Source organism: Scatophagus argus, chromosome 14, assembly GCF_020382885.2.
Source record: "Scatophagus argus isolate fScaArg1 chromosome 14, fScaArg1.pri, whole genome shotgun sequence".
Lineage (NCBI taxonomy): Eukaryota > Metazoa > Chordata > Actinopteri > Scatophagidae > Scatophagus > Scatophagus argus.
Genome location: NC_058506.1, coordinates 13,759,612 through 13,780,886, shown reverse-complemented (window position 1 = coordinate 13,780,886; position 21,275 = coordinate 13,759,612). Strand labels below are relative to the sequence as shown.

The 21,275-nt window shown below is 41.3% G+C and overlaps 2 protein-coding genes across 4 annotated transcripts; one reads left to right on the top strand and one right to left on the bottom strand.

The window, feature by feature from the left end:
• The first annotated feature begins 70 nt into the window (after nt 1-70).
• coro6 (coronin 6) lies at nt 71-13,731 on the top strand. 3 transcript variants are annotated; one of them, XM_046411039.1, is made up of 11 exons: nt 71-443; nt 3,230-3,429; nt 5,939-6,061; nt 9,285-9,414; nt 9,503-9,681; nt 10,376-10,495; nt 10,613-10,717; nt 10,901-11,046; nt 11,536-11,593; nt 12,230-12,457; nt 12,795-13,731. In XM_046411039.1, exons 2-11 carry the CDS (start codon nt 3,232-3,234, stop codon nt 13,047-13,049), a joined length of 1,542 nt encoding a protein of 513 aa, XP_046266995.1. In that variant the 5' UTR covers nt 71-443; nt 3,230-3,231; the 3' UTR covers nt 13,050-13,731. The 3 variants fall into 3 exon arrangements, with proteins under 3 accessions (XP_046266995.1, XP_046266996.1, XP_046266997.1); XM_046411040.1 differs by having other exon boundaries at nt 72-443; nt 12,763-13,731; XM_046411041.1 differs by having other exon boundaries at nt 74-443; nt 12,927-13,731.
• LOC124070800 (von Willebrand factor A domain-containing protein 7-like) lies at nt 13,538-21,149 on the bottom strand. The gene is made up of 16 exons (XM_046411038.1): nt 20,797-21,149; nt 20,056-20,258; nt 19,694-19,966; nt 19,513-19,606; nt 19,273-19,407; nt 18,328-18,514; nt 18,052-18,227; nt 17,767-17,879; nt 17,552-17,668; nt 16,916-17,122; nt 16,705-16,837; nt 16,324-16,473; nt 15,674-15,766; nt 15,319-15,590; nt 14,915-15,208; nt 13,538-14,740 (listed from the first exon to the last, which is right to left on the bottom strand). Exons 2-16 carry the CDS (start codon nt 20,236-20,238, stop codon nt 14,333-14,335), a joined length of 2,835 nt encoding a protein of 944 aa, XP_046266994.1. The 5' UTR covers nt 20,239-20,258; nt 20,797-21,149; the 3' UTR covers nt 13,538-14,332.
• Between the last annotated feature and the right edge of the window lie 126 nt (nt 21,150-21,275).

Genomic DNA, 21,275 nt, shown 5'->3' with positions numbered 1-21,275 from the left:
CACTTGAAGGCATCACCAGGTAGGCATCACCTGTTTAATTTCCACCAATCCTTCAAGTCACACCTGGTCTGTCAGGGCGCACAAGTTGTGACGCTGACCCCCGGGCACGCGCTGGCCCCCTGCACCCGGCGCGCGTCACGTTTCCCTGTCCTGACAGAGCCTGTTCCAAAATAGACGGCACCCACCCACACCCTCCTCTCCCCCCTGCACTGCCCTGGTACTCTCCCCTCTCTCTCTCTCTCTCTCTCTCTCCCCCTGCTGAGGAGCGTCACGCAGTTGTCCAGTACGCCTCCTCAGAAAGAGTCCGCACCGACTCCAACAAACCGGAATATCAGCTCAAAGGAATAAGTTCATCAGAAGGAGGAGGAGGAGGCGTAGCAGCAGGCTGTACGACAGAAACCGTGAGAGCTGTCCAGGGAAGAGGGGTCTCCCCAATACCTGAGGTGAGACCGTCCTTCCTAATGTGTGTGTCGCTGTCGGTGCTGCAGTGGGGTGAGAGGTGCGGCAGCTTCTTTACTGCACTGCTGGACAGGAGGGAGCGCGTCCCCACCGTTGAAAAGAGACAGTGTGATTGTCCACTGATCCCCACTGTGGACGGAGCGGGTCATGAGTCTTGCATGGCAGCTGTGGGTTACGTTTAGGAGCACGCTGTACATTACAGCTTCCCTCCCTCCCTCCCTCCCTCCCTCCCTCACACCTCCTGTGCCCCGTGTTGTTGTGTTTTGCGTGTTTGTGTCTGCTGTGCGCATTTGGCACTTTAAATTCACGGTCCGCTCATTAGCAGTTGAGCGCCATAAAGTGCGCTGCCTTCATTCTGGGACTATTTAGGATCAGGGTGGGAGGAGCTGCCGGCCCGGGTGGGACAGTGCAGTTTGTCATGTCTATATTAGGAAAGTGGCAGTGTCATTCTTTCACTCTGTCTCGGCTCTCCGGGCCGTGCCAAGCGCGACACAGGAGTGCTATCTCATCAACCTGAGGCAGAATTAAAGGAGCATTCCGGAGGTTTTCCGCCAATTTACTTTAAATAGCATCGCATATTTCTGCTTGCAGTTTCGCAAAGCGTGTAAGACTGTTAAACGAGATCTGCTCTGCTTAAACTTTATTTATCTCATTTCAGTTGAGCAGCTTTTTCTTGACACAGCATTCAATTTCTTTTAGCTTCAAGATTATTTTGTTCCTTAAGTACAGGCAGATTTGTCTGTTTCTCAAGCCTTCTCTTAACATCAAATCATGGTGAAGGCGTTTTTGTGTTCAAATCAGATATCAATAATAAACAATAACAGTTTTTAAGTGTACTTTTGATTCATGCTGTGGGGTTATGACCGCAGGGAGCATGAGAGTCTCTTCTTCTTCTTTTGTATATTATCCTGACAGCTAAATGGATAAAAGTAATTAAAATATTGTCAACAAGTCTGTGACACAGTAGGGATTTAAAAAATGGTGTGATATTGTGTTTGCCCCGAAATGCCCCGCAGCTGGCTGGCCTGCCTGAAGCGGTTGCTGGTATGTAAATCTCTTGATAACAGGGAGCTTCTGTCCTCTCATCAGCCTGGTTGTGTATCCCACAGTCCTTAGGTTCACTTTGGAAATAAATGAAGAATATTCCTGTGTGAAAGTCAGACATCAACACTTAAAAGTTGTGATGACAGCAGGATTTGGGTCACTTTCTGTCCACTTCATTGCAGGCTTGATATAGTTGACAAATTTCCGCAGAAAAAGAACTGGACCCTGGCTTCAGCTGGTGCTTTTTATAGTTTTATTTTATCATGAAAAGACAGGCAGTTTGAGTTTATGATCATCCACTATACAAAAGGAAGACCTCTGAGGCATTCATCAGATGTCTTCAGGGACTGACGCAGGCCTACTTCTAGATTTGGGTTTTTAGTGTTGGCCTTATGTAAGCCGGCACAATCAGGGCGTGTACCTTAGATACATTTTAAACTACATATTCTCTTAGGGATTGTGTCACGTGGGTGTGAGTGAATGTAACTGCTGTTCTTCACACTATCTTTGTTATATATTAAGTTCTCTCTCAGCCTTTTATCTGTTCTATGTGTCTTAGTGCTCGTCTTTGATGTTTGGCTGTCACATAGTATTTGGTTGGACAATCAACTATTAATATCTACACTGATGGCAGGGGCTGTTACAGAATATCTCCTGTGTTTCGGGGGATTACAGTCCGTCTGGCCTGATGTCTGGGACAGCTGTAGAGCAGCAAGTTGTCTGTCAACAAACGGCCTAAAAACGACTTAATCAGAGAAACGAGGTTGTTCAAGGCCTCTGAAAACTCTAATGGCCGACAATGAGCAGCATTGAGGTTAAAAAAAATCCATCTCTCTGTGGGTCGATCAAATTTGGCTGACGGTGACGTTGGTAAAGACCTTTAAAGTGTCATCAGACTCTGAGTTAAAACTCTGAAAATTCTGATTGGTCCATAGAAATATGTGATGTATTTTTTAACTGAGTCCAACTCATTTCAAATCATTGAAAAGAATAAATAAAGAGAAGAAAAAAAAAACTGCATACATGTCACTAGCAATATAACCAAAACTGTCCCATCACTAGTAGCAAAGAAGCTGATTGAGAAAATGTGATTTCAGCGCCATTTTAAAGGCATCCATTTAAATGTATTGCTGGATGTAAATGGACAGTAGGCTTGTAATAGAGAACAAAAGAAGAAATTCAGCATGACATAGATGACAAAGACAGAATCTTTTATCTGCTTTATGGGAGTGTCAGTCTGAATAAAGTAAATATCAGAGGTGAACCAACTGTGCTGTCTTTTTCAACAAAACAAGTCTGAAAGCACCATCAAGTTTCTGAGTCATCTTAAGATTCAAGACGACGGCAGCAGCAGAAAGTTGCCCATAGCAACACAATAAGTGATAGTTACTGTTAAGCAGTAACTATTCAACAACCTGCCTCAGTTACAAACTGTTCAAGCCCTTTATAGATCAGGAAGAGGTTTTTTTTTTACTGTTATACTTGTATTTTCTGAATTTTTGTTCTGGACAATCTTTTCAACAACATTTTATCACTTGTCTTATTCTGTTTTTGTATCTCCTTTTCTGTCCTTATTCTGACACTCTTTTCTCCTTTCTCCATCCCCTCTTCTTCCTCTTCTTCCTTTTCTCAATTCTTACTTCCTCTTCACTCTCTGTTCATCCTCTCCCATCTCTCGTGTCTTCATCTTTACGTCGCCCTGCCTGCCTTTATCTACTCGCCTCAGCCATGAGTCGCAGCATTGTGCGGCAGAGTAAGTTTCGCCACGTCTTTGGCCAGGCGGTTAAGGCTGAGCACGGTTACGATGACATCCGTGTTTCCAAGGTGACGTGGGACAGCTCCTTCTGCGCCGTCAACCCAAAGTTCCTGGCGGTCATCGTTGAATCCAGCGGAGGAGGAGCTTTCCTGGTTCTGCCCCTCTCCAAGGTCAGTAAGGTCAACAAGGGGAAAGTGAAAAAACAACAGACTGTCCATGAGTTCAGTGTTCTTGTTTGTCTGTCACTGAAGAAGCTTATTAACATGGTTCAAAGTCTTACGTGGTGGTGTCATGCTGAATACCTAATTCAGATCTTTGTATCTCTGTGTATTGTTCCAAAATGAGGTTTCTCCAAAATGAAATACTTGATATCAAAGCTAATAAAAAAGTCATGTCACTTCTCAGCACTGGTGATGCACACTGGCTTCAGATTTCTTGAAGAACCATTAGTCCTGTTTGGAGGTTCATCTCAGTAACTTCTGTAGGCCTGGTGTTCAGCTATAAGTAGGTGCAACAGGATCTATGTTTTTGCATGACATAATCAGCAGGCTGTAACTGGGAGGGGGAAGAAAAGGATTCACAAAACTTTTGACACACAACTGGGGTCAAATGATTTCTTTGAAGTAAATGCAAGGCAAATGTAGACCGGAGAACAGCAGCTTTCAGGTTGCTACAGCAGTTTTAAAGCTGTTGAAAGCAACCACTGCTTTTAGAAACAGCCCCTGTTTTAGTCCAATAGTTAGATTTTTATAGGATTCAATATTTGCTTCTAGCTGTCATGTTTTTTAAAGGATGCCACATTTGCTAAAACAGAAACATGGCGACAGGAAAAGCAACAGGCCAAGACAGATCAGACTTTTAATGCTGCCATGCTTCAGCGTGGTGTGGAGCCTCATGATGATAACAGCATCACCTTAAAATAAACTATGAACATCAGAAAGACAAAACTAAACTTGTGTGTGCTAATCCAGAGTTGCTATCATAGGGAAATATATCACCGGTGCTTCATGTGTGACATTTTAAAAGCTAACATAGCTAATCAGTGAGTTTTGGTTTGATATAATTAGAACAAAATCTACTGAGATTGATTCAACAATACTGCAGTAATGCTTTTAGTTATTACATGTAAAATGATTAAGTTTTGTGGCAAGTTTCATAGTCTGTCTGTAACTGTCCAAATAGCTGCCGGTGCTGCTGTAACTGACCAGGTCAGCAGCAGTTTAGTTGACCTGCAAGACGCCTGCACTCAGCAGACTGCTAACACCAACTGCCAATCACAGTTCAGCATTACGAGAATGGACTTCAGTCAGAAAATATGATCAAATTTTGGTATCCGGAGCCTGTAAATAACGTCTATTTTTTAAGCAACACGTGAGAGTTATGGTACTGTTATAATTGGAGTGGAATGAATTTTTTACTCTCTGAGTTAAATAATTTAGAAATTTCATAACAAGGTCATCGCTGCTGAGATTCATTAGCATGTCAGCAGTGGTGGTTAGTGACAAAGAGCAAGAAGGCACAGAGTAACACACAGACTGGGAAATGGATGTGATTATATACTGGAGTCATGGTGGGCAGACATGCTATTAATACACACCAACATGCTCCATATCCTCCATCTCCCCCCTTCGGGTCCCCAACAGGCCACAAGAAAAACTCCCCTTTCAACGCCTCGTCGCTCAGCTATAAATACACCTCTCCTGGGGTGTGTGTTGTGTGTGTGTGTGTGTGTGGAGGGGCTGATATCTGAAAAGCTGATACACATGTTCAGAAGATAGGAACAGGCAAACATGGAAAAAAATAGAGGTGCTATGCTCGTTTTGCTTTGTGTCATAGTAAAATGTCTGTCTACCTTGAAGCCGCAGGAATTTTGTTTTGAAAGGTTTTGACTGCCTGTTGAAGGTTTCGACTGACACATTTGGTCTTACGTAGGTCAGAGATCCTTTCAAAAGAAAACACTGGATGTTGGTCGTCAGTGTCCACAAAGTCAGAGTAGTAACACTGCTGATTTGTCTTATCATAGAGTCCTAAACTGTGGGGTAATTACTCTGCTGTGATGGGAGCACCCTCTTCTAGACTCAGTCCTACCAGAACATTCACATTGGGGTGTCTGTCACCATGTGGAACTGAAAATGTTTTCCAACCAGCCAAAGTGGGCAGCTTCTCTGCAGTCCCAAAAATCAATAATAATGTTCTACATTATTGCATATTGCCTCACTTGTAGAGAAACCGTGTGTCAAAATGTCATTTTTAACACCTATTGTTTTAGTTTAGACTCTGCTCATGTGGTGCATATTCCTAAATAACAAATCTGCCATGTACAGTCTGCACTTAATGGAAAAGCCTGCATGCCTGACTCCATGACCTGCCAGCAGGATAAATCCATGGTTGTCACAACAGCTTTTCAGTGACTGTTTCAACATATTCTTTAAAACAAAAATCTCACCACAAGGTAGACAACATGTTTCAATTGTTTCATGGTATATATTCATCATCATATGGAGTCTGTCCAGTTGTTAATGCATTGTGGTTTTTAAAATTTCCATTCTTTTTCCGAGCACTTTACTTGTGGCCTGTGTGGGTTTAAAAGGTATCAACATTCAGTATTTTTTAAATATATTTTGGCCTTCGAATCATTGCTTACTGTTGTTTCTTACTTCCTTTTCTTGTGTATTGCAGACAGGTCGTGTGGACAAAAACTACCCGCTGGTGATTGGCCACTCTGGACCCGTCCTCGATATCGACTGGTGTCCTCATGACGACAACATCCTGGCCAGCTGCTCGGAGGACTGTACTGCGATGGTAATGAGTGAGTGTGTGTGTGTGTGTGTGTGTTCTGAGCGGAAGAGAGAAGCAAGAGTTTGTTGCTCAGTGACTCAGACGACAGTCATGGAGGTCGTCCCTTCCTGAGCTCGTCATGTCCGCCTCTCATTTAAATGAGTGAAGTGAATCAGTCAAGGCATCAGTGTGTCTACCTGTCTGACTGTCCGCCCACCTGTCCTGCGTCATCTCCACCTCTTCATCAGTATGCTCACAAGATTTTGCCCTTGACATGTCAGTCAGAAGAATCAGCAACAAACCTTGTCACTGTAAGGCATCTGCTAATCATCATCAATCAATCACCCTGTTTACGTCTTATCTCTCTTATCTCTATGTCTGCCTGTCTGTGCATGTCTGTGCGTGTGTGTGTGTATGTGTGTGTGTGTGTGTGTGTGTGTGTGAAAGTCAGGTAGAGGATAAAAGAAGTAGTAATTTATCAGTGTCTGTGTGTGGGGGGGCTTGGAACAGATGGATAATTTTTTTCTTGTACAGTGCATCTTCTGTCTGTCCGTTCTCTGTTTAATGATACTTAATATGAAGTGTTTGAGGTGCAGTCCGGGTTCTTTCATCACATCAGAAATCCTCTCAGGCACATGCAGGTTATATACATGCAGGATGTGGAGAAAAGTTATAAGTTAAATAATGAAATAATTACCATCGGTCTGTGATGTTCTGCTCCCCCTCACACCTAGATAATCTTCTATCCACACCGCTTTTAACTTGGATAAAACCTAATAAGCAAAGGTTGAATTTAAATATGATGGGAAGTGACTGTTGGAGCTGTGGGCTGAACACAGACAACAGAAGCTTTGGAAGATGGCAGTGACAAGCTGCAGGCATCTGTGGCCCGGATGTCATGACTGAGTTCAGTCAGCAGGGGTCGCTGGCCTGCAGGACAAGAGTGTATGAAGATACTGAAACTAAACTCATTACGTGACAACATGCAAATAGCATTTACTGTAATTTGTAAAGCTGAATGACAAATTGCTCACAGTGTTGAACAAGGAATGACTGACCCACGACAGCCAAGAATTAACACACAAAGCAGGAAATGAGAATCAGGTTTAGAGTCTGGGATGTGAGTGAGTGATGAGCTGCTCCACTGACACAAATAAGGAGGATTGGTGATCTAGATTAGGGCTGTGTCTAACACTTATTTTCTTTATCTTTTAAACCACATATAATTTGCTCAATTAATCAATTCAATTTATTGGGTCTTAAATGTCCATCACAGTTTCTCAGAGCACAAAATATTTTGTTTGTCTGACCAACAGTCCAAAACATAAAGACATTTTGTTTTGGGAAAAGCAGAAAATCCACACATGGGAAGAGTGTGAGCAGGCACATTTTCTGCAGATTTTGCTTTTAAAATGACAGAAATGATTAATTGCTCACCAAAATAGATGCTGTTGATTAACTAATCGTTTATTCAACCACAGCAATGTCTCAGCTCTAATCCACACACCTTTTCCTCTTTTGTAATGGTAATAAAACTAGGAAACAGCTGCCCTAAGCTGCTGTTAGTGGAAAATACACAATGTATTATGTTATATGATAACATAGAATAGACAGAGATGAAGTACACAGCTTTGTGTGTGTGTGAAAATGTGAGGTATGTGAAGTGTGTCAGCATGTGTCAGTGATAACATTTTTTGTTTGTATGCTGACAACATGCCTGTTGACTCAGCGTGTGTCTGTGCTTCTCCACAGTTGTCACATTTGCCCACATTCGTTCACAACGGTATCACAGGAATCTCGGAGCAATCGAGTGATTGAATCGCTGCTTCTGTGATGGCAACAGCTGCTGTTTGAGTGCTGTGTGTTTGCCTTTGTGTGCGTGTGTGCGTGTGTGTGTGTGTGTGTGTGTGTTTACATCCCAATTCACAGACAGGGAACTGCAGCTGTCCAGATTTGGCAGTGTTGCCACTGTGGAACAGAAAAGCCATAACTGTGATGTCATTCTCTTCAGCTCAAAGAGAACGGATCATTGTGTCATATAAAAATGTTCATTAGAGTGTGTGTGTGTGTGGCTAACAGTGTGTGTGAATCTGTGTGTCGTCTTGAGCATGTGTGGATCAGTTTACCACCCAGTGTGTATTATATATCTAAAAAAAACATAAACAACAACAACAACAAAAAAAAACTGCTAGACAATTTCCAGCCATTCCTGAAATGTGTTTTCTTGGGCCAGTGTTGTGTTGTGTTGTGTTGTGTGTGTTTTTTGTCGCACCACCCTGAGTACTCCATCAGGAACTTTGCTGTTGTTCATGTCAGTATGTAACATGCAAATGCTTTGGTCGGGCTTGTGGCTACCATTGGTTAGGGGGCAGTCATGTCTTTGGAATCGTTTTTTTTTGTATAATTAATTTGTATATTCAAACCACCACAGGACAGTTAACGTTCTGCAGTCACATAGAAATTACACAAGGGGTCTTTTTAAAATGCGATTGGCAACAAAACAAAGTAAAATTAAAGGACTTTCCATGCATTGTGTATGTATTCCCCACAGTGGAGGGAAGGCTTTGTAACAGCATTTAACAAGCAGTTTACCAAAAATATGATTAGAACAGTTGAACACAAACCTAAACTTATTGCTATTGCATACTTTGTTTTTAGTGGCAAGTCAGAGCTTTCTTAGGGGACTTGGTCGTGCAGAGGGAATCTCTACTCTTGATATCAGTATTCCTGAACTCGTGGCTCAGCCCGGCAAGCTGAATCTACAGATATGAACAAGTGTTAATCAAAGGCCTCTCAGCTTTTTTGGGCAAGATTAGTAAGCAGCCTATTTGGGTTCCACACTGGTGTTCAAATTGGAGGATGTTTGTCATCGGTTGTCATCCTGACTATGAAGCAACAGAAATTAATTTCTGTGTCAGCCAGTGCCAGTAAAATGACAAAGGAAAGTTGTGGGCCTGGAGTTATTGAGAAACCTTGATATACGACAGAATACCAAACACGTGAAATGTGTGTTTTTACAGACTTAACAGGAAATTGTTCACATTATATTGAAGTTGTAATTTAATTTATAAATAGTCACAGATACCTCAACAAATTTTATAGAAGCATACAAAACACAACAAAATAGCAGTCCTATGGTCCCCAGGCTGATTAAAAGGATGAAATGGTTTTTATTTCAACTTCCTGTGTAACATCACATACAGAATTACATGGGCTGCCCTGATTTTCCTTCATCCTTCCTCTCCAGGTGTGGCAAATCCCAGACCACTCCCTGACCCGCCCCCTCTCGGATCCAGTCGTGGTCCTGGAGGGACACTCAAAACGTGTCGGCATTGTCAGCTGGCACCCCACGGCACGCAACATACTACTCACTGCGGGTATGACACACACAAGTTTCCTTTTGGATTTATTTAACAGTGGTAAGTGTGAGTACACTCAGACGTCCATCTTCTTCTCCTCTTCCAGGCAGTGACAACCTGATCATAATTTGGAACGTGGGGACAGGTGAGCCCCTCATTTCTATGGACGACCACCCAGACCTCATCTACAGCATCAGCTGGAACCGAAACGGCAGCCTGTTTTGCACCACCTGTAAGGACCGACGCCTGCGTGTCTGCGACCCCCGCAAGAGGGAAGTGGTTGCGGTGAGTGACTTGAAACTACTAATAAATGTATTCATCTCAGTGTAATTCATTCTAATGCAGTCACACCACCATCTCTATAACAATAATTTACATGTATATCATATAAGACCAGAAGAAAAAAATTACCTCTTTTCAGAAAAAACTGAAAAACTGAAGTGTAAAAATCACCATTTTCCATATTTTCTGGACTATTTCTTGGCTGGTAGATGTAACTTCCTTTGTTGTGTGCATATAATGAAATCGAATATAAAGTGTTAACCTTTGAGCTTTAGAAGCGCCAGTAGGCAGATTTTGTTGTTACCTTTAAGCCAGCCAGTATTTATGCTATACTGGCTCTGTTTAAAGGTGGCAGATTTTGTTGTTACCTTTAAACAGAGCCAGTGTTTATGCTATAGTAAGCTAACACATAAGGTAACACATATGAGAGAGGTTCTGAGCGTCTCATCTAACAGTCCTCAAGTCTACTAAGCATATTTCGCTAAATGTTGACCTATTCCTTCAATCCAAAAACAGTGTTAATATTAACAAGACGTTCAGTTCTGGAGAGGAAAACACACAAGACAGAGAAATCATTTAATTTCTGTGAAGCTTAAGCAAAGAAATCCACGCTGTCAGCTGAAACTACTGAAAGGGTAAAAAAGATTAACAAAGGACTTGTCCATGTAGTGACGTCTGTCCCTCCGCTGACCAACAGGAACGTTTGGCTCCACACGAAGGGATCCGGCCAATGAGAGCCATCTTCACCAGAGATGGAAACATCTTCACCACAGGGTTCACCAGGATGAGCCAGAGAGAGCTCGGACTTTGGGACCCGGTAACAAACAGTTCTTTCAGATTTCACATGCTGGTCGTGCACATCGAAAAATATCTCCACCTGCATGCAGTTGCACCACGACTTGTAGGCTTCCTTCATTGTCTTTACTCCCCACAGACGAACTTTGAGGAGCCTATTGCACTGCTGGAGCTGGACACGAGCAATGGAGTGTTGTTACCATATTATGATGCAGATGCAAACATGGTCTACCTCTGTGGAAAGGTACTGATAGATTGGTTTATTGATTCAAATCATGTTTATAAATGTACTGTCCTAATATATGTTTAGAAATGTGTGCAGATTATTTTATCATTTATATTATTTTGAAGATTCTATTTGCAGGCTTAATAATGAAAGGCAGGTTTTGGCATGTTTAATATGTGTGTTATTTGTGTTTGTTTGTAGGGGGACAGCAGTGTTCGTTACTTTGAGATCACAGACGAGCCACCATACGTCCACTACCTCAACACCTTCAGCAGTAAGGAGCCCCAGAGAGGGATGGGGTTCATGCCCAAGAGAGGTGTGGACGTCACCAAATGTGAGATCGCAAGGTGAGATACTGATCATGTAATAAATTACCCAACGTTATAGCTGTACGCCACTGTTTGATGGGATGCAAGTGCTGCAGATGTCACTCAAAGGTGGCAAGTCCAATTTTGAGACTGATGTCACGTAATAGCGTGGCAACGGTGGTAACTGCAGAGGTAGTCAAACAGTCTTGCGTTGTGAGCACTAAATAATCCGATCCATATTCAAATCAAGTCAGAAAAGATTTGAAATCCAAATATGAGATTATCTCACTTACTGTTCTTTATTTAATACTCCTTCATTCATGTCACAAATATCCAATGATGGATAAGTCATCTATTTTGCAACTCTGACGATGATCTCAGACTGCATAATTTTATTTTAGACTTTACGCTTACAAACCTTACAAAAGTACGCTTGCAAAAGTGTGAAGTGACACACAGATGTGTAACAACAGCGTCACTGACGGGTGTCTTCTCTCCTCTGTTGCATCTCTTCACTTGTCCTCTTAGGTTATTCAAGCTCCTTGACAAGAAGTGTGAGCCCATCACAATGACAGTGCCCAGAAAAGTAAGCCCAACTCACCCACTGAGTTTTTGACACAGAGGTGGAAGGTAACCAGCTGGTAGAGTGTTTGCATTTTCTGCTACTTCATAGCAAATAATGGAAACCCATTTCCAGCATGTGTCCAGTATTTCCAGTATGTGCATATACGTATGTGATGCATGTGATTTATCGTCATATGTTAAACTACCAGATATAGTGTAACATTGACGGGAAGCGTTCTGCACGAGTACTTTTGCTAAATGTACTTTTAAGTTCATTTTGTTGATGATACTTCTGTGCTTTTACTGAAGTAATAGTTTAAATACAGGAGCTATGCTTGTAATACTCTTAATGGAGCATTTTTATACAGCTGTGTTTTTGCTTTTACTCAAGTAAATGATCTAATACTTTCTTCAAAGCTGGACTTTTGAATGATTGTAATTCAGAATCTGCCCTTTAAGACTTATTTGTCTTCTGAATCTTGTTGTTTTGTTTGCTTTCATTTCCCTCTCTGCTCCTTCCTTCTTATCTTCCACTCATCCTCTAAAAAAAGACGAAAAGAACAAATTTGACTGATAACCCTGCAATTGTGACCACTGTACAGTACAAAAATAAAACAAAAACACTCCTATCTCTCTTTTTTTTGCACCTTTTGCACAGTCGGACCTCTTCCAGGATGACTTGTACCCGGATACAGCAGGGCCTGAGCCCGCCATGGAGCCTGAAGAGTGGCTGGATGGTCGTGATGAAGATCCAATTCTGGTATCCATGAGGGATGGCTACGTGCCGCCTAAGAGTCGAGAGCTCAAAGTGGCGAAGAAGAACATTCTGGACTCCAGACCTGGCACCCGACGCAGCATGTCCACTTTGGAAACCAACAGTCTGCCGGTGAGTTGTGGCCTGCATTATATTCTGTTATATTCTGTCTGTTGTTCCATGTTCACATTAAGTTTATCCAGTATGAAAACCACTGTTTGTCATACTGCATTTGATATATGGCATAATATGACGTATCTAACTGTATAGCACAGTCAGAGAAAGTCATTATTTTCAATAGAAAATAATGACTTTCTTTAGCTTTGCAGCCTGTAATCTTAATTCATCACTACTCCTACAAACTTCTGTCTCTCTGTTTAATGTGTTTCTGTTTCTCTCTTCTATATGAACCGACCCACAACTTTTTTTTTTCAAAGCTCCCTTCTTTGTTTTGGTTTATTTTTCCTAGTTGCTCACTGTCCTTGACCTATTTTTCCTCTTTTTCTTCATCTTTAATTTCACCCTCCCTGTCACTGTCTTTTCCCCCTTTCCTCTTCTGTTTCCATTTGTTCCTTTTCCTCTCTACTCTTCTACTGTCCAGCCTCAGTTGCTTGAGAGGTTGTTGGAAGAGATTCAGAATCTGAAGGCCACAGTTTTGTCTCAGGAGAAGAGAATCTGTGACTTGGAGAATAAGCTTTCCCAGTACACCAATGGCACTGACTGATGTGCATCAAACTGGTCTGACTTTCAGAATCACAGTTATTACAGGAAAATATTTCCCTTACATTCACAATAGACCACTCTTCAAAATTCGTTAATATCGTTGCCCCTTTAAAGGTACCATTGTGTGAAAACATGAATGTGGCCAATGTAAGTGCAAACAGATTTCAACAAATTACATCAATAACTCATGTGATTGTTTTGTGGGTGAGTATACACAATCCACATTCCAGTTTTAACATAATGTACCTTTAATGCAAAAATAGTTGAATATATTCCCACCTTTACAGTGATTTGTAAAGAATGAGAAGAGTGCAAAAGTGGAGTTGGGGAGCTGAGGGTTAGAGGGACACGAGCAAGTTGGGTTAGCGCTAGTAAACGACAAGTAGCAAAAATCGAATGCCAGAAAAGTGCAACTACAAACTCCCTAACCTATTTAGTAATACACACACACACACATACCACATTAAAACATACACTTCTCAACACATGTTTTTGCCTCACAAACTGACCAGTTTATTTATTACATCTCTCTGAAAATTTTCAAAATGTAAATAGTGTTAAAGAAAAAGGAGAAAAATTGTTGAACTTGTAGCAAAATGTGAAAAGCAAAACGTTTTGTGTTCTGTAAAGGATTATACATTAGGCACATTATAACGACAATAAAAACAATGTTTTTTAAAAAAGTCTTCCTCTTCTGTCTGTTGTTAAAACACGTCATTTCCTTTTTACTTTCATTGCTCATGGTGAGAAATGAGCACCTGCCACCTCAAAGTGCTGTTAATCCTTCACGTGAGAAGCTAAAAAGTGGCCGACTCATCTTTAACTATTCCAGTCTGTGAGGATCCACTGGCCTGTGTGGAAACCCAAGGCCATAGTGTTTCCTCACCTGAATAACTGAGAGTATTCAGCCCACTTTGGCTATCCTGTCTCCTCTCCTGCATCCTTTTAGACATTGCATAACTACTTTCAAAGCATCGACACACAAACAATCAGCAGAGTCAGAAGGCGAATAAAGAGGGAGAATTTTCTTTTTAACTTTTTAACAGTCAATAATACTCCAACCTGAGCCTGAGCCGAGTCTGAGTCTTTACACAAAAAAGAAAAACAATAAACGATCAATTATCGATCAATACTGAATCATAAAAAAGTGATTCACAGTGAAACATTGAGCTAAAGCAGCTTAAAGTTTGTGGGTTTGGCAAGCCTTCTCACAGTGCACATAGTCAGTTTAAAGTTAATGTATAGATTGATGCAGATTTAACTATTTACAATATTAACTTGGGGTCACTGGATTCCCAGATCTGTCAGTATATGGAGCCCTAACACCACTATGCTTAGGCCAAAAAGAGGCATCTGTGTGACTCTGGTGGAAAACGAGATAGCGGCTGGTGAACTTTCCCGGATAGTGAAGAAACAGGTGTCTACATTACCCACCCGGTCCACAACCAGCAGCTCCACATCAGGCGCACAACAAGACGCACTGTAGGTCACGAGCGTTATGTTCTCGTTGCCAGCGACCAGGCTAGTGTTCATGGTACCGTTGCCCTGTTTGAGGCTAACCCGGTCGACACCCGTCCCTTCATCCCCATCAGTCACACGGACAGAAAGCATCCACGTGGACAAGCTGCAGTTTTCAGAGCAGTTGGCCTGCAGGCTGAGCTGCTCACACTTTGGCTTAGTGAAATCGGTCACCTATGAGAAGAAGGAAATTGGATAATATCAGCTACTAACAAATTGGTCCAAGTTCAGTTAATTACTAGCATACCTCATTATGAATTACATATTTTTTCCAGGAAAATAAATATACAGACCTGTCAGAGAGTACAAATTTTATCAAGAAATCTAATTCTTCAATGAGAGCATTACCGTGTTGACAATGGAGAAACGCAGCACGACATAGTTTGTATCTTGGCCTCCCGGAGCCTCTGCCTCAATGGTCAGGGTGACGTCAGTACCCGACGGAGTGTTAAGAGGTGCTGAGAGCGTCACTGTGCCATTAGCACTTTCTCCATTTTCCAGAAACAAACTGGTTGGAGATGTTGATTCAAAAAGTCGATTGTTGGTGGTTCGGATGGTGAAGTTTCCCCCTGTTCCATTGGTCATCACAGAGAAGGGCACAGAGAAAGGCGTCCCTGGTACCAAGATGCTGTCCGAGTCAGCCTTTATGAAGAGGGAATAGGACAAGAGTCAGTGGTTTTAGTGTTATGTATGAAGTATTTAAACCTGTAGTTGCTGTTTGATGTGATGTGATGGTCTGGATGAGTACTCACAGTAATTGTCACATTGGAGGATCTGAAGCTGGTGGGTGACTGTCTTTGAAAGACAACTGAAGTTCTCGGGTTAACACCATCAGTCCGCCCCTTCACCCGCACCACAAACTCAACTGAAGGTATCCTGTCAACCCGAACTAAGAAGTTTCCATTCTCCTGTGGTTCTGCTAATCCTATAATCTCCTCCGACCCCAACAGTTCAACCAGAGCAACTTCTGTCACGGTGGCGGTGTCACTCCCAGTTAAAGACACCAGTAAGTTACCTTTGACACCTTTAAAGAAAAAGAAACTTCATCACATCAGAGTCGATGATGTTACATCAGCATATCATCAAATTCACAACCAAACGGTTTACCAGTTCTGGGACGTGTGTCAAGAGCATCGAATCCCTGAAATGGGCCCTGTGATGCCTCCACAAAGTCAAACAAGAAGTCAATAGGACTCTGACCTGCGGTTTACAAAAAATGGGGAAAAAAAGGATAAATGAAATGAAGTTTCTGTCCCTGTTCTTAACTGTGTAGCTGCAGTCTTGCACTTTTGCACTGCACTTTTAGGTTGAACAGGTGTGCATACAATGACAGCCATGTTTTTCTCTTATACAGTTAAACCAAGCTGAAACACCACACTGGAGTTGTCTAGCATTTTAAGCATTTTACAAATGAAATGGGTTACTACTGCTGACAAATCTTGAATTTCATTTGTTATCATTCATCAATAAATTATCCTGTGATTTGTACTATTAGAAGTCAAAGTGTGAGAGCTGTTGTTTAATAATTTGCCTTTTGTCAGGAAACCCAAGAGCTTAAGCTTTCAAACAAAATAATGAAGCAGCAAAAAGTCTACGGCCATTGGGGGGGTGTGTATGTTGTTCCGATGGCTCATTATTCTGAAAAATGCCCTAGTGGACCAAAAACCCTTTTGTCCTACAGCACCTTATCACCCCCCCTCAGCCCCTTGTTCTGTAATATTCCTTTTGCAATATTAAAGAAACCGTGAGGTTCTCACCTATGACCTTCAAGGTGTAGGGATTAGTTGACACCATTCTTATTTCCCATAGTCCACCTTGTATTTTGAGCTGCAGAGTCATAAAGTTTCCCACTGTCTTGGAGGTAGTGATCAATGATCCTGTCGTGTCAGTGCTTTGCTGAGATTCACCTTCAAACAATAAAACCAAAAAAAAAAGCAGGCTGGTAGGAAATGGTTTCAGAAATGTATTTTTTAACATAATCAGATGTACTGCAGGTAGTATTTAAAATGAGGTGCAGACAGCCTTTGTTCTGCTGTTGTATTATGATTACTCAGAACTGACATAATGATGTACTGGTGCTACAATAATACAAAGGAAGCCTTAAGTGAAGTGGTCATAAAGAGAAGAGGTAATATTACCTGTGGGGCTGATGAGGGTGAAGGTGACGGAGCGCCCTGTAATGTAGACTTTAAGGTCTGTCACAGTTTCATCAACTCTAAATGAGAAATTATCAGCCTTTCCTGGGTTCCGGGCTGCCTGCAGAAAGGTCACCTGGAGATCGCATTAAACAGGTGACACAGCTGAACTATTTCAGTCGACTAAGTTGTAGTCAGATCTTTGTGGTATTACCAGCGAGGAGACGGAGGACTGTGTTACGATGCTGACAGCCTCTGGCAGCTCACTCTTCGTCACTTCAATAGCTAGACCTCCTGAAGTCTGAGCCAGGTCTCGGTACAGCTGGGCATCCGATGATGAGATCCTGCTCTGTTGCAGCTGTCTGTCATCCCTCCGTCTCCTACGATTGACCATCGTTGTGCTAGAAATCATGAAGTTCACCTGGATTGAAAAAAAAGGGTCAAAGAAAGCTAAATTAATCAAATCAAAGAGGTCTATGGTGACCATTAATGCAAGTAAAAGCATGAAGAAAACCAGCAAGCACTGGCATTAATTTTTCTATATATTATTTATTAGTCTAAAAGTCAGACCTGTTTAATTTATGGTCAAAACGACTAAAGAAACCAGGAAATACTCACATTTGAAAAGCAAGATACTTTTGTCTTAAAATGCTCCAAAACAATTAATGGATTATGAAAACTGTAGCTGGACTCAACTAATGTGATCCACAGTGTCTCTAGCCCGGAGTGCTTTTGTTTTTCTCAGGTGTGATGAAAAAATTCAAAAGCATATTTAGAAATAAAGACAAAAAGTAAAAAGGTATTTTATATTGAATATTATTTTGTTCACCTACATAGTTCAGATACTCACCACTGTTTGGGTGCGCTCTATGAGTGCGACCACTGTGCTTTTCAGGTGTTTGTCTTTAGCAGGCGCGTCTGTGAAGAGGAAGATCTCAGAATTTGGAGGAGCGCCAGTCAGAGCCAGCTACATGAGGAAGAAATAGCTTTAAGTTGAAACAGTTTCCATATCAACAAGCTTTTTGGGTCAGATTTTGAAGTAATAAAAGTCACACATCACAGCACCTGAAGCCCTGAAAGACTCATTTCCTCCTGATCTCCTCCTCCTGATGCTGATAATGAATTAATAACATTCTTGAAGACTTCTGCGTCTGTGGTTCTTATCTGTGGCCCAAAATCTGGGGTGTAGGTGGAGACAGGACAAACAAAATTGTTTTGTGTGAAAATCTGCTTATTCACTTCCATTGGAAGCGTTTCACAATGTGCAATGAAGCAAATAGATGATAGTTGTTTTTTAATGAGTATCTTTTTACAAACAAAGACATAATTTGAGCATCCTAATGCACCTACCTGGATCATTGAAAGGTACAAGAATGTAAAGCGAGGGCTCGTTGTCTGTTCCCACTTCACTGTCGATTATAGAGGAAGTGACGCTCTTCACTGTTGCAATGTCATCAGACATGCTTGCTGTCGTGTCAATCACAAAACAAAGAGCTTTACTGGATCCCTTGGTGATTCCCATCATCCTGCAGGATGCAGCGAGAGAGAGATAAAACAAAGACATGAAAAAACGTTGAGTTACCTCTTTACGGAACATAATAGAAACATGCAGAAAGTGTTTCTTACTGTAAAAACGGTCTGTCGCCAGCAGCCCCTCGAATGTCCTCCAGTAGTTCACTGGTTGCAGCTATGGCCAGATTTGCTGCATCAGTGTGGAGGTGTCCATGGCTGGAGTCGAAAGTGTCTTTGTTGATGCCACCTTTAGGCTCGATGGTACTTGTTTGATCAACTGCTCCTCCGTGGCTGCATTTTCCTGTCAAACAAAGAGCGTGAGGGAAAATAATCATCTAGTAAGACATCTTTGTTTTGTTTTGTTTAATTAGACATATAACAAGCAATTATGTACTTGCCCATATTTTATAGAATTATTTTATTTAATAGCACATAAAAGATAACAAAACCATATCAATGATAAAAGAATATGCAAGGAAGGCCAAAAGTCCCAAAAGACTTATCAGGGGTCTACCCCCGGTTCCATAATTCAGTGCAAAAAACGATGCACTCCTAACAATGCATGTGCAGAAGGAGAATGAGGCACTTGAATTAAAAAGAGAGCAGCTGAAGAAAAAGAAATACGGTATGAAGAGGAAAAGAGATGTAGAAACAAGGAAGCTCTGAAATGAGATGAAAGCTTTCCAGCCAGGCTTTGGCAGACCGTCCCACTGAGCAGCTTTGATAAAACTGGTTTTAGCAACTGTGCGTCTTAGGTCAACTGATAGTATATGTGCGTTCTTGTTAACAGGACATGCTGTACAATGCACTTGAAACAATGCTGTACTGTTACTAACACGTAAAGCCAAAAGTGAGGTTCAGTAAGATGTGTTTTAAAAGGACTGTAATGTTGAAAGTAAGTCTTACAGTAAACCACAAAGGAGAAAAGTCAAGAACATATCTGTATGTTTATCTAAATCTTCTTGTGTTTGGCTTAGTTTGTTTAATCTTCTGACTGACTACTGGTCATAATGCTGAAAGTATGAAGCTATGGCATTATTGGTTGAATTAATCATTTACCTTTTGGTTTGGTTGAGACGAAAGGCACAACACCAAAATATCCAGAGGTGAGTATTCTTTCATTTATGATGTCCTCCAAGATGTTGTTCCTACAGTCCTGTCCATCACAGCTGCGACACGTAGCCCTGCTTTCCTCTGTGGGAGTGTAAATCAACATTTCAATTATGAAATATCTTTTCAGCAATCACATCTAATCTGCATTCCTGATCAGTGTAGTCAAATAGCATATAACAGTTTTACCTGCTATGTTACCAATGCTGGTATCTGATCTGAGCAGATTGGAGTTCGGTGCTTTGTTCCCCAGCTCCACCCAGTTACTATGACTGTAGAAGTCCTTCAAGTTAACAAAAGAATATGAAAGTTAATTATGCACATTTTAAAAGAGTTATAATCAGTATTAGTGCTAGAGAATGACTAATACCTGTAAAGGATGAAGAATCTCTCCCAGTGTCTGCCTGGCTGCCTCAAAATTCTCTTGCTTGTTGCTTGCTTTGACAGCCAGTATTCCCTCAGCGATGATTTTCCGTCCTTGGACAAACATTTCTTCATCAAAGTGGAAGCTTGCATTAAGGGCGTAACGGAGGTCCACTCGTATATTCCTCAACATGATGAATAAAATGGCTTGGCGGAAATTCTTGGATGATTTTGCCGCATTGCAAGCTACAGCAACACCCTCGGCAGTGAATGGTTGTGCCTGCACACACAATGTCAATTCATACAAACATTCTGAAAAGGAATGTACCAATTTCTGGTTTAAATAGCTTCATTAAAAGGAATTCTTACAGGAAAAGTGAAGTCTGTCCCCTCTGCTTGGGCCAAAGCGCGGCACACCTGCACAGTTGTGTTTAAAATTGCTTTCTCAGTAATTTCCAGGTGATTCAGAGAATTTCCTGGTAATATCCCAAAGCCCTGAGCTCCAGTGTGCAGGAGCAGGAGACACAGCACAGCCAACCCGGAAGACATCATACTTCGACCTGTTGTATAGTCTGACAAAGATAGAAACATTTACTTGACTCAGTGGTTCATCACCTTTATCAGTTAGCGACCCTTTAATTTATTCTGGAATTAGTCTTGACCAAATACATTTTTATCTGTAACTGAGAAAACTGGGTTCAAATGGACTTTTATCAGCAAGGAGAAAAGTAATTCCAGCAGGACTGCAGACATAAAACGAAATAAACAAAAAGCATGGTGGCAGTTCTCCCCAGGCTTGCCATCAAATTCTTGCGCTCAGCCTTTAAATATCTCTAAATAAGCACAATAACTGTTCAAATCACATTCAAATTTCAAATAAATATGTGAACACCTTAAAAAGTCATTTATCTCTCCGTAAAGATTTAAGTTTCATCTTAGCTCTTTAAACTTGCACTTTATGTCTTGCGTATGACAGCTGACTAAAAGCATTCTTCTGAAAAATAATCAATTACAATGCATAATGATTTCTGATCACAGTCTGCATGAAGTAATAAAAATCCGATATTTTTCAGGCATTGCTTGTATATACAAGTTAAAAGAGTGCTGTACCTTGTCCTGCCGTCCCGCACACTGTATCATTATTGTGTCAACACCTGCTTCACAGTGCTTCACAGTAAGGGCAGTGTCATGCAGGACTTGTTTAACCTGTTGCTGTGGAATGAATCTGATAATGAGGAACATAAATAAGAGTAAAATGTCAGTTCACTGATGAACCACAAAAACTGATGCCCCATAAACACCAGAAAAACTCTTTCACTATGAGTGTTAGGTTTGTTTGTTTTGTTTTTTTTAAAATTTACAAAAAAGTCCTTACAGGAAAAATGAGAAAAAATTAATGTGTTTTGTGGCAAATATAACTTAGGTATTTCCAGATCATTTTGTTTTTCAAAGTCACTGGCAAAACATTAATTATGGATGTTATTCTGGTGACTGAAGAAACCTTTAACATCTGAATAAATACACTAGTTAAACCTTCAATATGTCTCTTTTCTAGTAAGGGTATCGTCTGCTGCTACATGTCCAAACAA